The sequence below is a fragment of the Anabrus simplex genome, chromosome 3 (assembly GCF_040414725.1).
Source record: "Anabrus simplex isolate iqAnaSimp1 chromosome 3, ASM4041472v1, whole genome shotgun sequence".
Classification (NCBI taxonomy): Eukaryota; Metazoa; Arthropoda; class Insecta; order Orthoptera; family Tettigoniidae; genus Anabrus; species Anabrus simplex.
The window spans coordinates 354386333-354399721 of record NC_090267.1 but is presented as its reverse complement, the minus strand read 5'-3'; the positions used below and the strand labels follow the sequence as shown (position 1 = coordinate 354399721).

At 39.4% G+C, this 13389-nt stretch overlaps 1 protein-coding gene across 1 annotated transcript in view; it reads left to right on the top strand.

Annotated features, from left to right (window-relative positions):
• Window positions 1-13389, top strand: part of LOC136867331 (protein phosphatase methylesterase 1) — a 139352-nt gene that overhangs the window by 114080 nt on the left and 11883 nt on the right. The window contains exon 8 of the mRNA XM_067144490.2: window positions 10536-10668. Coding sequence (XP_067000591.2) covers window positions 10536-10668 — 133 coding nt within the window. The remainder of the gene's footprint in view (window positions 1-10535; window positions 10669-13389) is intronic.

The following is a 13389-nucleotide window of genomic DNA, read 5'->3' as shown; positions in this document are numbered from 1 at the left end:
TATGTTATGCTTGTATGAAATCAAACAAAATATTTAACATGGAAATTTAGTAAAATACAGAATTAAAATGGCTAAACAAAAAAATTATTTCTTGAAAATAGTAGAAAATGACCAAATTGATCTAAAATTTCCCCAAAATGTCAGAATGTCAAAAAATGCATTAAAAAAAAGACCTAACAAATAGACTTCATTGAACTCATTCTTTCATGAAACATACTTGAGCAACGTGTCAGTCTTACAAAAAAAAAAAATGCAAAATCATCAGAATCCTATCCCTACTAATCACAGATCATCCCAGAAGCAGAGAGTTAAATGCACTATATCAAAACACATGGCCTCCAAACACATACACACATGCACACAAAATAGACTACATGTACCCACGCTACAGGGAATTTTAGACCTTTACTTAACACGACATTAAAGAAATGACTTAAATTAACATTAGTGTGTAAGCTCCAAAACATTGGTGCGAAGAACGACGTAAGATCAAAATGTAAACAAACCACTAAATCGACTCCATTATTATAAATCTGACATCACCGGACATCTCAGCCGAAGATATCAAATATTAAGTATAGCATTACGTACAGTCGAGTGTTAAAAGCAAAATAGGCATCAAATGGGAAGCACTAACAACATATCACCTATTTAAATATATTAAATAAATTGCAGTAACCTGTGAAAGCTACTCCACATACCAGAAAACCATCTTGTCAGCACACAAAATTCCAACCGACTGCAAGGAGTACAAAACTCAAAGAGAAAATAATCTTTGAGTTTGGACATTTGCTGCTGTCTACTGCAAGATATGTGAAAATTAGTTGAACTGAACAAGAGAATGGAATACAAATGAAAAATGTATTGTCTTGTACAAGAAAATGCCAGTTCAACTCAGTGATCTGTCCAGAGGCACTGTATGGAACTGAGCACTGGCCAGCCACTAAATTTGCTGAGCACTTACTCCATGTACTGCGTGTTGCTATTTCCTGATGGATACAGTACTTTTTTAATCTGTCTCTTGGCATAAGCCAGAATAAAATGTAGCCTCCACCAAATTCTCAATGTAATTTATGGCTGTGACAGTGTGTGGAAGCTACTGAGGTGTGGCCAAATTGTATCGGTACGTTTAATTGTATTCCAGTACTGGTTTCGCTTTAGTGATCCTCACCTGGACGGGTCAAGGGAGGTGTGGCTACATGTTGAAGAAATGGGGTTTCCATTCATCTGCTGACTGCGACTGTGGAGCGGAGGAGCAGACAATGGAACACATCGTTAAGGAGTGCCCACTTCGAGCATTTAACGGTGATCTGAGGCTTCTACGCCAAGTGACTCCGAGTGCTCTGGACTGGTTGTCAAATTTGGACATTTCCATTTGATATTAGTTTTTTTGTGTACTTGTAAAGCCATATGATATATATATATATACCTGGACTGTTCAGAAAATAGGTATAAAAATAATAAGTATAGGTTAGTTGATAATAATAATAATAATAATAATAATAATAATAATAATAATAATAATAATAATAATAATAATAATAATAAAAAGTTAATTGATGCGATTGACTATCGTAGGAAAAGGAAAGATTTACTGTTTTAGGAAATAACATTTGGAGTCGAGCCTCTCTGAGCTTCGCGGTGTATTTGACCATGGCTGTTGTGTTCTTTGTTAATGAATTATGTGTGTTTCAGGGAGAGGTAGTAGACCTGGATGGCCCCCATCTGGGTACTGACCATGCTGAATGTTGCTTAACTGTCTTAGTATCAGTTTTAGCATCAGGAGGCCCTGTCGGTTTTTTCACGAGAATATTATTAATTCTCTTGTGTCAGCTGTTATTGACACTGTAAATTTTGAAAAATGTCAGCATGTGGAATTCCAGCATGTGTGCGCGTCCTGCCTCAGCGTCTTGTTGGTTTCGAGTGCTTTCGGTAGAGGTGGTGATGATTACTCTTTTGTGGGATTTGTATTGGTTTGTTGTGGTTTTAGGCTATGTTTGAATGTGGATTTGGAATTAGAAGGCTGTTTCTTGGTAGGGAGTGAGGCGTAAAGGCCTTTTCTTGGAAGGAAGTGAGAATTTTCATGTGTTTTACTGGACTTTGTGGGAATGATGCTTGGTTGGGGTGGTGGTCTGGCGATGTTTGGGTGTTGTGGGAGTGGTAGCCTGTTTGGGTCGAGAATAGGTTTAGTAATAATAACTGAGCAGGGTGGTTGTGTCTGGGATGAGCAGGGAGGGGGGATTTATGATGGATGTTGGGTTGGTTGGGGTGGGTCTTGTGTTCAGTGGTGGTGGGGTTGGGGCTGAGAGGCTAAGTAGTGGGGGAGGTTGTAGGTGTGAATGATGGAGTTGACGTGACTGTCTGTAGTGTGCCTCAATTTCCTTTTTGATGAATGGGCAGCCAGGGAACGAAGTAGCATGGCTGCCTTGGCAGTTGGCACATTTCGCCTGGTCCTGAGGCACCTTACAATCTTTGTGGCGGTGGGGACCAGCACACCTATTGCAGCGGGTGGTTTCTGAGCAGAAAGCTGTAGAATGATTTAGGAACTTCTAATAATTAGCAGGCAGTTACATAGAAAAGAGCCTAATTGCTCTTGACAGGTGCAAAATTTACAAGAGCACGATTTGCTCCAATTACTTACACTATATGGGAGTCTGCACTCCAAGTATAGTCCACCGAGCTCGATAGCTGCAGTCGCTTAAGTGCGGCCAGTATTCAGTAATCGGGAGATAGTAGGTTCGAGCCCCACTGTCGGTAGCCCTGAAGATGGTTTTCCATGGTTTCCCATTTTCACACCAGGCAAATGCCGGGGCTGTACCTTAATTAAGGCCACGGCCGCTTCCTTCCACTTCCTAGGGCATTTCCTATCCCATCGTTGTCATAAGACATATCTGTGTCGGTGCAATGTAAAGCAAATGGGAAAAAAAAAAAAAAAGCTAATATAGTCCAGCCTCGCAGTGGCGTCAATTTCTTATGACATACTCAAGTTCCACCTGACAACCAGTAATTCACTGTTCCCAAAGGGAACTAATACCAGAAAAAGTTATCAATTAAGCAAGGGTATAATTGCCCATACTAAGTGGCCTTAATAGTAAAAGAAAAGGGTTGCACATGACCGGCTATAAACAAAAGGGTAGGAGGCGAAATTCTTCACCTCCTTATGGAAAACGTTAAAACCCTAAGTGGGGTTGTGGCCCGAAAATACAGAGGCTAATCCTATGCTACGCTGTGGTGACTGAATAGGGAACATTAATGCCAAGACAAGTTTTAAGAAATTTAGATTTTGAAAATTTTAGTCGCCCAATGCAAAGTTGAGTGGGAAACGACAGAGGGTCATCACTCTTTGTTCCCTTGTATTACATATTTCCCAGTAGGGAATAGAACAGAGTCCTCAGACTTGCCAAAAATTCTACATTTAAAACACCAGATTTAGACATTTACATTAAATAAAAGAGGTTGAAACCTCTCCTCAAATTATTCGCTGGAGCTATCACATGTCTATGAAAATTCTGCCATTACCTTGTGTCCGTGGGCCTTCCTTACGCAGGACTCGCTCCGCCTCCTGGCTCACGTCAAGTCACCCTCCTCACATTGGTGCAATTCAGACAATACAGCCCAAAAGTGCCTTGCTTTTATAGTACTCTAAGGGGAAGACTCTAGAACTCTTTAGAGATAGGCTGGATGCCAGTACACACCCCCACTTTTAATTGGTTAGAGAAAATAATTCCTGGTTTTTGATAGGTTGGTTGCAATCGAAGAGGAACCCACTGAAGTGTTGACAACTTTGGACATTTAAAAAATCCTCAGAACATTAAAAAAAATTCTCTATGAAATAATTAGAGTGTAGCCTGCTAGAGGGAGCGAATAAACCAATAGTAGAGACATCTAACAGTTGAAGACCAAAGTTTCTTTTAGTTCACAAAGTCAAGTTGGTTTACATAGGATGCCCTTAGAGAAGGCACGTAGTTTAACTAGCCGAGGAAGATGTACCCCTGGTACAATAATAATAATAATAATAATAATAATTGTACCAGGAGGTACATCTCAACCCCGTGCATTTAAATGAAGCGCCTTGAAGAATGCTATCTAACACATAAAGTTTGCAACAACTATTTCAAGAAATTCAGACTTTTCTCCATAGATTTCTCTATTAACCTTTTCCCGCCCGCATTTTCACTCCGCTTATCCCCAGGTTTCAACCTATTATTTAGCAAAAACTGAAACAGACCATATTGTTTCAGAAAAAGTTAAATACAGTAAAAACTATTGGTCACAATGAATTCAAATTTTCAATAACATTAGAAAATATACCATCACATCCATTTCTCTGTTTATTGAGTCATAATGTGTTCCCCCTCCCTCCTCGTGATACTCGAGAGACAGTCTGCATTTGTCACATTCCCATATTGTCTGAATCCCTCAAAACCAATAATCACGTGATTTTGGAAGTGGAATGATGCCCATGTATATAAGATTTTATTTCATCTGGGCAAGGGTCTTCCCATTCTGTTTTTGTCTTACCGGAATGCGACTGTTTGAAGGCTGCATTGTTATATGCGCAATAGGCTATGTCACTGAATAGTTTTTCTCCTCCTAACATACGTAAAAACAATCTCTTTCCCCTAATACTTTTTCCGAATTGTGCGCAGGTTCAACATCATCCATTTAATCATTCGGAGCAACGAAACGTAATATTTGTGTTACCTGAATTGCCATGGCATCGCCATCAGGTCCGATTTATCGATATTCGTTTTCATTCATATCACTGTTATCACTAAAATTATCTTCGTTGATACATTATCCTAAAAATTCACCTGCTCCCCTACTCAAGGATTCTGTGTCACTTTTTTTGCCCATATTCATCTCAGTTTCAATATACGCGATATTCAATTCCGCCATGTTTACGGACGAAACAGCTGACCCGCGCTCGCGGAAGTTCAAGACCGTTGCCTAGGCAACGTCAAGACAGATTATCTCTCTTCCTTTATTCCCTAAGACTTGTAGATTGTACTGCGTGTTCATAAATGCCTTATAAACACTTCTCTGATGAGAAAAATAAAAAACTATCGCACAGATCGCAGACGAATGCAGATAATGCAGCCGGGCGCTAAGGGCCGGAAAGGGTTAAAAAACTGATGCCATGCACTCTGGTGTAAAGTGGGACTACTAAAAATTTAAAGAAATTTTGTATTTTTAGGTTTTCTAAACTGATCAATTGTTCTTTGTTGTTGAAATTTCAAAGATTGCAACACTTGTAACTCATCCCGCCAGCTTTGGAGTCTGGCCAATCAAAAATTTTGTGTATGTAATTTTCAGCCAGTCACATGCTTCTTGAACCTTTCCAATTGTCCAATAAAAAGTAGAGGGTGTGTCTGGACTTCGTCCAGAGCCTTCTTGAACCTTTCTCTTGGGTTTAAAAGCTGGCACCTTTTCGAGCTAACTTGTCTTATTGATCGTTGTGTTACTGAGTGTGTGTGTTAAGAGAGGAGGCGGGGCCTCATCCATCGGCAAGCAGAACATCAGCTAAGGTAATGGGCACCATTTTTCTAACTCTGTAGGTATCTCTGCCAGTTAATTCGAGGGGAAAGTTTCCAATTTTTAATAATATAACTGTAAAATTCCAAAAATGTAAATTTTTCTTTCTTCTCATGTAAAAGTTCAACTAGACTATAGCACTTAACTAAAACAAGGGATAGAGAGTGCGTTACCCTCTTGAATTCTCCTTCAATTTAATCTTGAGGTGACTATGATTTTGTAAGTGTTTTCACTATTGTAAATTGTAACCTAACTTGTCCATCTGTCCACCTCAGTAGTTTGGGATTAGCCCCTGTGTCATCGGGCCACAAGCCCAAGTAGGGTTTTAAGCTTTGATTTCAAGGAGCGCAGGTTCCGCCTCCATACATTTTTTGAGTTTTGGGCCATTAATTGAACCTGTTATTTTCCAATAAGGCCCGGTATTATTTCTTCTGTGTAGTTTTAAAAGACAACTAATATGGTCTTGTAAATTGTAGGTTGTGCCTAGAGAGGCCTGAAGGTGTAAATTTTATTGAGCAAAGACGCTCTAATCACAAATGTAAAAGTTAAAAGTTGCCTTGAGTAGGCTGTAAGGGTTTGGGAGCGCAGTCTCCTTGGTAGAATTATAGAACTTAGAGACTCTTTCTGGTAATCTAAAAGATATTTGTGCAAATGTTGAATGGTGCCTTTGGAAGGCCGTAACTTGTAACCTTTGGAACAAAAGGTCCTCGTGAAAATTGTGTGATTTAAATATCCTGTAAAAGAAATTGGGAGGCTCATCTCCTTGACTATCTAACTAAACGCAACAGTAGTGATGTAGGGACTTTTGTAAATTGGGAGCTTGAAGCTCAAATTTTGTAACTAACCTTGCTGGGTTTTTCTGTTTTTTCCCACTTTGTACCAAACTAGCTCTGTACCTGAGATCTTGTGCTTTTGCCAAGCGAATAGTTTTGTTAAAATTTAATATCGGAAAAGGAATATAACCTTTATTTTTAAAGTTTTAAATTAATCTTTGACTGTTGTAGATAGACCCATTCAAGCCAGCACCTTCTCTCACCTCTCTGTTCCACGAAAACACCGTAACAATAATAATAATAATAATAAATTTGCAGAGGCGTAGGGACGTGGCCCAGTGGGAAACCACTGCAATCAGCCACCCGAGTACCGGCGGGAGAACCGAAGCATGGGGTATGGAGGAAATGCCATCCCGAGTCGAACATCAGGCTCTCTCCAAGGTTTACAACCTTGGAAGTAACTTGGTCGATGTAAAACTACACCGACCCCAAACTACAAGTTTTCAACTGCAAAGCATGGAGGAAAATTCAACAGGAAATTGTACCCCAGGTGGTAACCAATCCACCGTCGCCTTGAGTGACGCAAGCAGGCCTTCGGATTCTGGGGAGCCTGCACCTACATGCAAGGAGGTATTGGAGACTCCTAGGAACAAAATCAGCCACAAACACCGACATTTTTTTGCTACCTTCAATGCCAACTCCCTCTTGAAAGTTGGTAAACTCAAACATCTTACGGATGTCCTCTCCCATCATGAAATCCTAATTACAGCAATTCAAGAGTCAAGGTTTACTGATGAACATGCGTTTGAATCACAAGGTTATAGAATCTTCAAAGGGAAAACTGGCAAATGTGTGATGAAAACTGTTCCACACCTTGGTACAGGATTTATTGTCAGCAGGAAAATTATTGATTCAGTCACTGACTTCAGCTCTCCTAACAGTAGGGTCTCGATGCTTAGCTTTCGGAGTATGAACAACGTACACACGCTTGTGAACGTACATGCGCCAATCAACCAGGCAAACAAGAAAGACCCAGAAGGAACAGACAAATTCTGGGAGGACCTGGAAGGTGTTATATAAAAAATTCCTGACAAACACACAATCATTTTGCTTGGAGACTTCAATGCCCAGATTGGCAAAGAAAGAAATTCCAAAATATCGTTGGAAACTATCCAGCCCACAGACGAACCAACCAAAATGGGGAAAGGCTTATAGAGCTTTGTAAGGCATTCAATCTTGTTCTTAAGTCAACAGCCTTCAAACAACTACCGAGAAAACAAAAGACATGGATATCACCAAATCCTCACTTGGGAGAATTTCAACTAGATCATGTTGCCATTGCAGGAAAAGCAACACAAGAGATCCGAAATGTTAAAGTCCTGAGAAGTGCTAACCTTGACTCAGACCATTATCTATCCAAGATCAAAATTAAGCTTCATCCAAGAAACACCAAGAGTGTTAAGATAAAGAAAACTAACAAATTTGATACAGAAAAGCTGAAAACCAGCAAAGAATTCACCCAGAAACTTCAGTCTTTGGACACAGAAAGTTGGGAATAACTGAAAAATGCCAGTGTTGAAACGGCTGAGGAGACAGTATTGCTAAAGGAACCAAAGAAGCATCCGTGGTGGACTCAAGAATGTGATGAAGCCATAACACAAAGACAAATCGCTTGGCAAAGATGGAATTCCCTGAAGAATCCAGAAAGATGTGAAGACTTTCTGGAGGCTAGGAAACATGCAGTGAAAGTGATCCGCCAAGTAAAGCGCGCATTTGACAAAAACCAACTGACACAGATCGAGCAGGACTTTAATAAGAATAATACTAGGGATTTCTATAGAACATTCAAACGCAACCTCGCCAAGTACACCCCACCAAGTCTACATTTCCGAGTCACAATGGAAAAGTTGCCTACAACGACAAGTATAACTGCCAAATTTTGGCTAAATATTTTGAATCTCTTCTTAACTGCGAAGAACCAGAATCAGAATTCACCTTTGAAGAATCCAGGCACCCCAACCCAGACTCTTCTCCCCCCACAAAAGAGGATATCAAACAGATAATTACATCATTAAAGAACAACAAAGCACCTGGAGAAGATGCGATAATTGCTGAACTCTGGAAGTCTGCAGGTGAAAAGGCGATCGATAAACTAACAGATCATTCGCGAGATCTGGGAAACAGAGAGGATCCCAAATGATTGGACAGCAGCCCTGATTCATCCCCTACATAAGAAAGGTGACAAAACAGATGTAAACAACTATCGCGGCATCTCCCTTCTCTCAGTAACATACAAAATTCTCTCCAAAGCCCTTCAAACTCGGGCAGAAGAGCAACTTGATTCACAGTTGGGTGAATACCAAGGAGGCTTTAGAAAAGGACGATCTTGTGCAGAGCAGATCATGAACCTTAAGTCTGTCCTGTCATACCTAAAATCCAGGAATAAGAATTTTGTAGTTACTTTTGTTGACTTCCAAAAAGCCTATGACTCCATAGATCGACACACACTCCTCCGCATTCTGAAGGAAATGGGCTTAGACAACAAAACGAGAGCTATCATTCAACAGACCTTAACCAGCACTACGTCCAGGGTGAAATTCAGGGGAGAAATTTTGAACGTCTTCGAAATCAAGACTGGTGTTAGGCAATCGCCCCTTCTCTTCAACTGCGTTCTGGAGAAAATAATTCGGGAATGGCACAAGGAGATGTGCAAGGAAGAGATTGAGAATGGCCTTAGAATAGGATATAAGAAAGATGATCTTATCATAGACTGCCTAGCTTTTACAGATGACCTAGTGATCTTTTCTGATTCCCTGGATACTGCTGAAAAACAAATTAACCAACTGAGAATCCAAGTAGCCAAAGCTGGCCTCCAAATCTCTTTCCAAAAAACAGAGTTTATAACCAACATCAAGCCAGCTCCCAGAGAGCTCATTGTGGAACAGGGAAAAATCAGACAGGTGGAAAAGTTTAAGTACTTAGGCGAGAGGATGGTACCTAACAACTCTGAGAAAGAAGCAATCATGTGCAGAATCAACAAGATGGAGATGGCATATCAGCTGACTAGGAATGTCTACAACAAAAGATCAGTGTCCATCAACGCCAAGCTTACGCATTATTCTTCGGTTGTATGCCCAGAAGCACTGTATGCAGCAGAATGCCTTGCAATGAACAGAAAAGGTATTATGGAGAAGCTAGAAGCTAAAGAAAGAAAAATCCTGAGAAAGATTCTTGGACCAATCAAAGAAAATGGTGAGTACAGGAGATGACACAACAGCGATCTGTACCAGCATATAGAGAGGATAACGGACACGATTCGGGAAAGGAGGATTAATTTTTATGGCCATATAGCACGCATGAGCACACAGAGACAGACCAATAGGATCTTTTCCTACTTTCTTAACAAGAAAACCAAGGGACCCTGGTGTATCGAAGTTGAAAAAGACCTTCAAGACATAGGAATCACACTCGAAGACATCCAGAAACATGCTCCTCTCCAGAAAAAGCTCCAGGGATACAAGAGGTTCCAAGAAAGGCCAAAGTTGAAAACAGGCAAGAAGAGGACTGATGAAAGAAAGGAGGCTCACAGAACGAGAATGCGTGAGTACTGGGGAAGAATTAAAGCTCAAGGATGCAAACGGTTGAAATAACGTGGTCCACAGCAGGCTGAAACGAAGAAAGAAGAAGAAGAAGAAGAAGAAATTTGCAGTCTCTCACCAGAAGTGAACATGGTGAATGAAATGTTCCTGTTGTACCTGAACATCATTAATTCAATTTATACGTTTCGTTATCAAGAACCCATATTGATGATAAATCAATTGTAATTGAGAGATTTCCCACCTTTTTTTCAGTACATTTATTCCATATAAAGGAACAAAACATGTGCTAATTATCATTTTAAATATGTGTTTCTTGTTAATATGGAGAAAACAATAATGAATATACTGAAAAGGTGGGAAATATCTCGTTTAAAATTAATATTATTAATTTGTGCTTTCATTACATAGTTTATGCTTCCTATATTTAGAAATTGCTTGGCAAACAAATATAATTAGAGAAGGAGAATATTGTGAAAATTAATAATAAGCATACCAATATATTACAAGGGAAGTGAGTAGAATAGGAATCATGTTACCTATTTATAATACTTAAAAGATTCAAGTATCTCATTATTTTGAGTTGCATGCTGTGTGACTGACACTAACAAGTGTTTTTTTATTTTCATAGGTAAGTTTCAGATGCAGGTTTTACCTCATTGTGGTCATGCAGTTCATGAAGATGTACCAGACAAAGTGGCAGAAGCACTTGCTACCTTCATGGTTCGACACAAGTTTGCAGAACCAGCTGCAAATTTTGAAAGGTTGGTACCAATAGATGAATTCGTGCTCATTAACACTTTATAAATTAAAAGTCCTCATATTCATTGTATTGAATCTATATAAAAAAATACCTCTCTTATTGCATCACTAATTTGCTCCAATACTGCTTAGTACGATCGCATTTTTCCTAGCCCTTGAAAATATTCATTGTCATTCCTTGTGAAAGGAACTTGATTTCCAGCACAGATAAGAGCCCTCAACACAGGAGGCTGGTCAAGGAAAGTTGCATAATAATGGGAAAAGGCCTTGAATCCTGAACTTCACAGGGTACGTTGGCACCTTTGGGGAGCTAGTCATTAGCCTCAGGAATGTTCAGTTTTACTTGCTAGTTAGTACTGGGATTGCTGAATAACCCAGTGAGCCTATTTGTGCTTATATATTTCACATTCCATTCAGAAGTTACAAATTTATTCTTTATTGAGTGGTACAGTGAAGGGTAGCGAATGAAGACAAAATTAAATTCTTGAGGAAGTGGACTAGCATCTGCATCTTTAAGTGTGCAGAGGTGGTGCAAATGGTAAAAAACGCACACCTTCAAGTTTCAACTCAAGTTGGTCAAAGTTTTGTCACGTTAAAAATGGAGGTTCCACGTCACACCAATTCACACTCACACCTTCAATACTTACAATACCATTCGGCTGAAAACCTGTTGTTTTGACTAAGGTGCTGAGTTGACCAATAACTTGACAGGTTCTTTTTCTTCACAAGACCCATATTTATGACTAGACAAATAAAACATTTTAAATCTGCCATCCCAATACCACCATTTGGCCATAGACGAAATCGACTGCCTTTCTGTAGAACAACCAAACTTATGAATGTATTGTCTGGCATAACGATTAGTCTCTTGCACTAATCTTCAGAAACCAAGGGTAAAAAACAAAAAGAGTACAAGATTGGGGCTGCATTACGGGGAGGCATATTTCTGGGTCCTGGTTGGTGAACGGTAAATGACACACTTTTTCCTAGGAATTCACTTTCTGGAGGTTCCACATCACACCAATTCACACTCACACCTTCAATACTTACAATACCAGTCTCCTGAAAACCTGCTGTAGAACCTGGAAGCTCACCAACATACGCGTCACTGGATTTTGGGACACCCTGTGATAATCTACCGCTCCACTCACAATTTCATTTTCAATTTCGTCATCTGATGAACTCGCCACATTATTCTCCACACAATAATTATCATCACTATCCGTATCATCATAAAGAAGTCTTTGAATTTCGTTATCATCAACATAAACAGACGCTATGTTGCTTAACTGATAACTTGAAGTGTAAAGATAAAATAGTGTCTGCCTTCCAAACGAATGCTATTGGTGATTCGCAAATAGTTTCAAAAGAAAGATAAACCTTCCAACTAGCACCTAAACATACTACTCTTGCCATCTCTTGAGATTCTTACGAACTACGACGATTTTCCCGACCGCCTGTCAGACAGACGATAACAGATGAGAAACAGTCACACTGTCTGTCAGATAGTCGGTGTGCAGTTCTTGGGTTAAGAATCACAAATATTCAACTGAAATGATGCACAGAAAGCTTGTAGAGGTTTCAGACGAAGACTGCGATCAGGACGAATGAAGAAGTACCAGGCAGATAAGAAGAATCAAACAGTACAACCTTCAAAGAAAGAGGGTATATGGAAGACTCAAGTGGTCCAATGTGGCCAATAAAGTTAAAAATAATAATAAAAATAATAATAATAATATGGACATTAGTCTGCGCAGCCTTTTTAGATGTAACCTAGCGCAAATAAAACAACTGTGGTTTTTATAACATTTTAACATAAAAACGTAAAATTTCCAGTCTTATATTAGGACCAAAACAGTAATAGGCAATCCCAAAACCTCTGATGGCTATATGTATGTAAGGTGCAACAGCTCTTCTGGTTTCGATTCCTGCCTGAAAGCCCAGTGACTGTACAGTGCCCTGAGGGAAGTGCCGAAAACCTGTTCGGCGAAACACTCAAAGAAAAAAAGAAAAGTAAACATCTATAACATTGGACGTTATGTAGAAGTTTTACAAGTACGAACATTTGACAAATCTCATTCCATCTTTAAGTAGAGCTGTCGAAATGCGCTCTGTCTCCTTCCAATTGTTGTGGACACTTTTTGTTTTATGATTTCCGAGGATTCTCTAAATAATACCACCCGAAATGCGATGCCAAGATAGTCTCTTATGCAAGTTCACCACCGATCACTTTTCCAGAACAGTACTTCCTCTAATTACTGCAATGATGGGACGTTAACACCAAGATTCATAAGTATGCCGTAGTTGTTCTTTCATGAGATACAGTTTCTTGAAAAACACGTGATCGAGGATTTAGCGTTGATGGGCTGACATTTCTGGACGGTTGATCCGGGAAATCATTTCTTCGAGGAATGGATAATGCGGGATTTCTAAAACGTGATTTTATTGGGAAGCTCGCGGAACCACGTAATTTAAACGAATAATAATGGAGAACATAGTTTCCGGGAACGTATAATTGAGTTTCTACTGTATTACCTACGTATCTGTCCCAAAATTGAATGTTGTTGAAAATATTACTTTAAAAATTCTGGTATGTTCTAAATTATCAAAGTAGATTTCAGCTAAGATTCCTGAGGCTGGTGACCTATCGCTAGGCCATTTTGTTGGTATATAGTGTTGTTAAAACTGAAATAATTCTTACTTAAAACAAATTTTAAAACAAA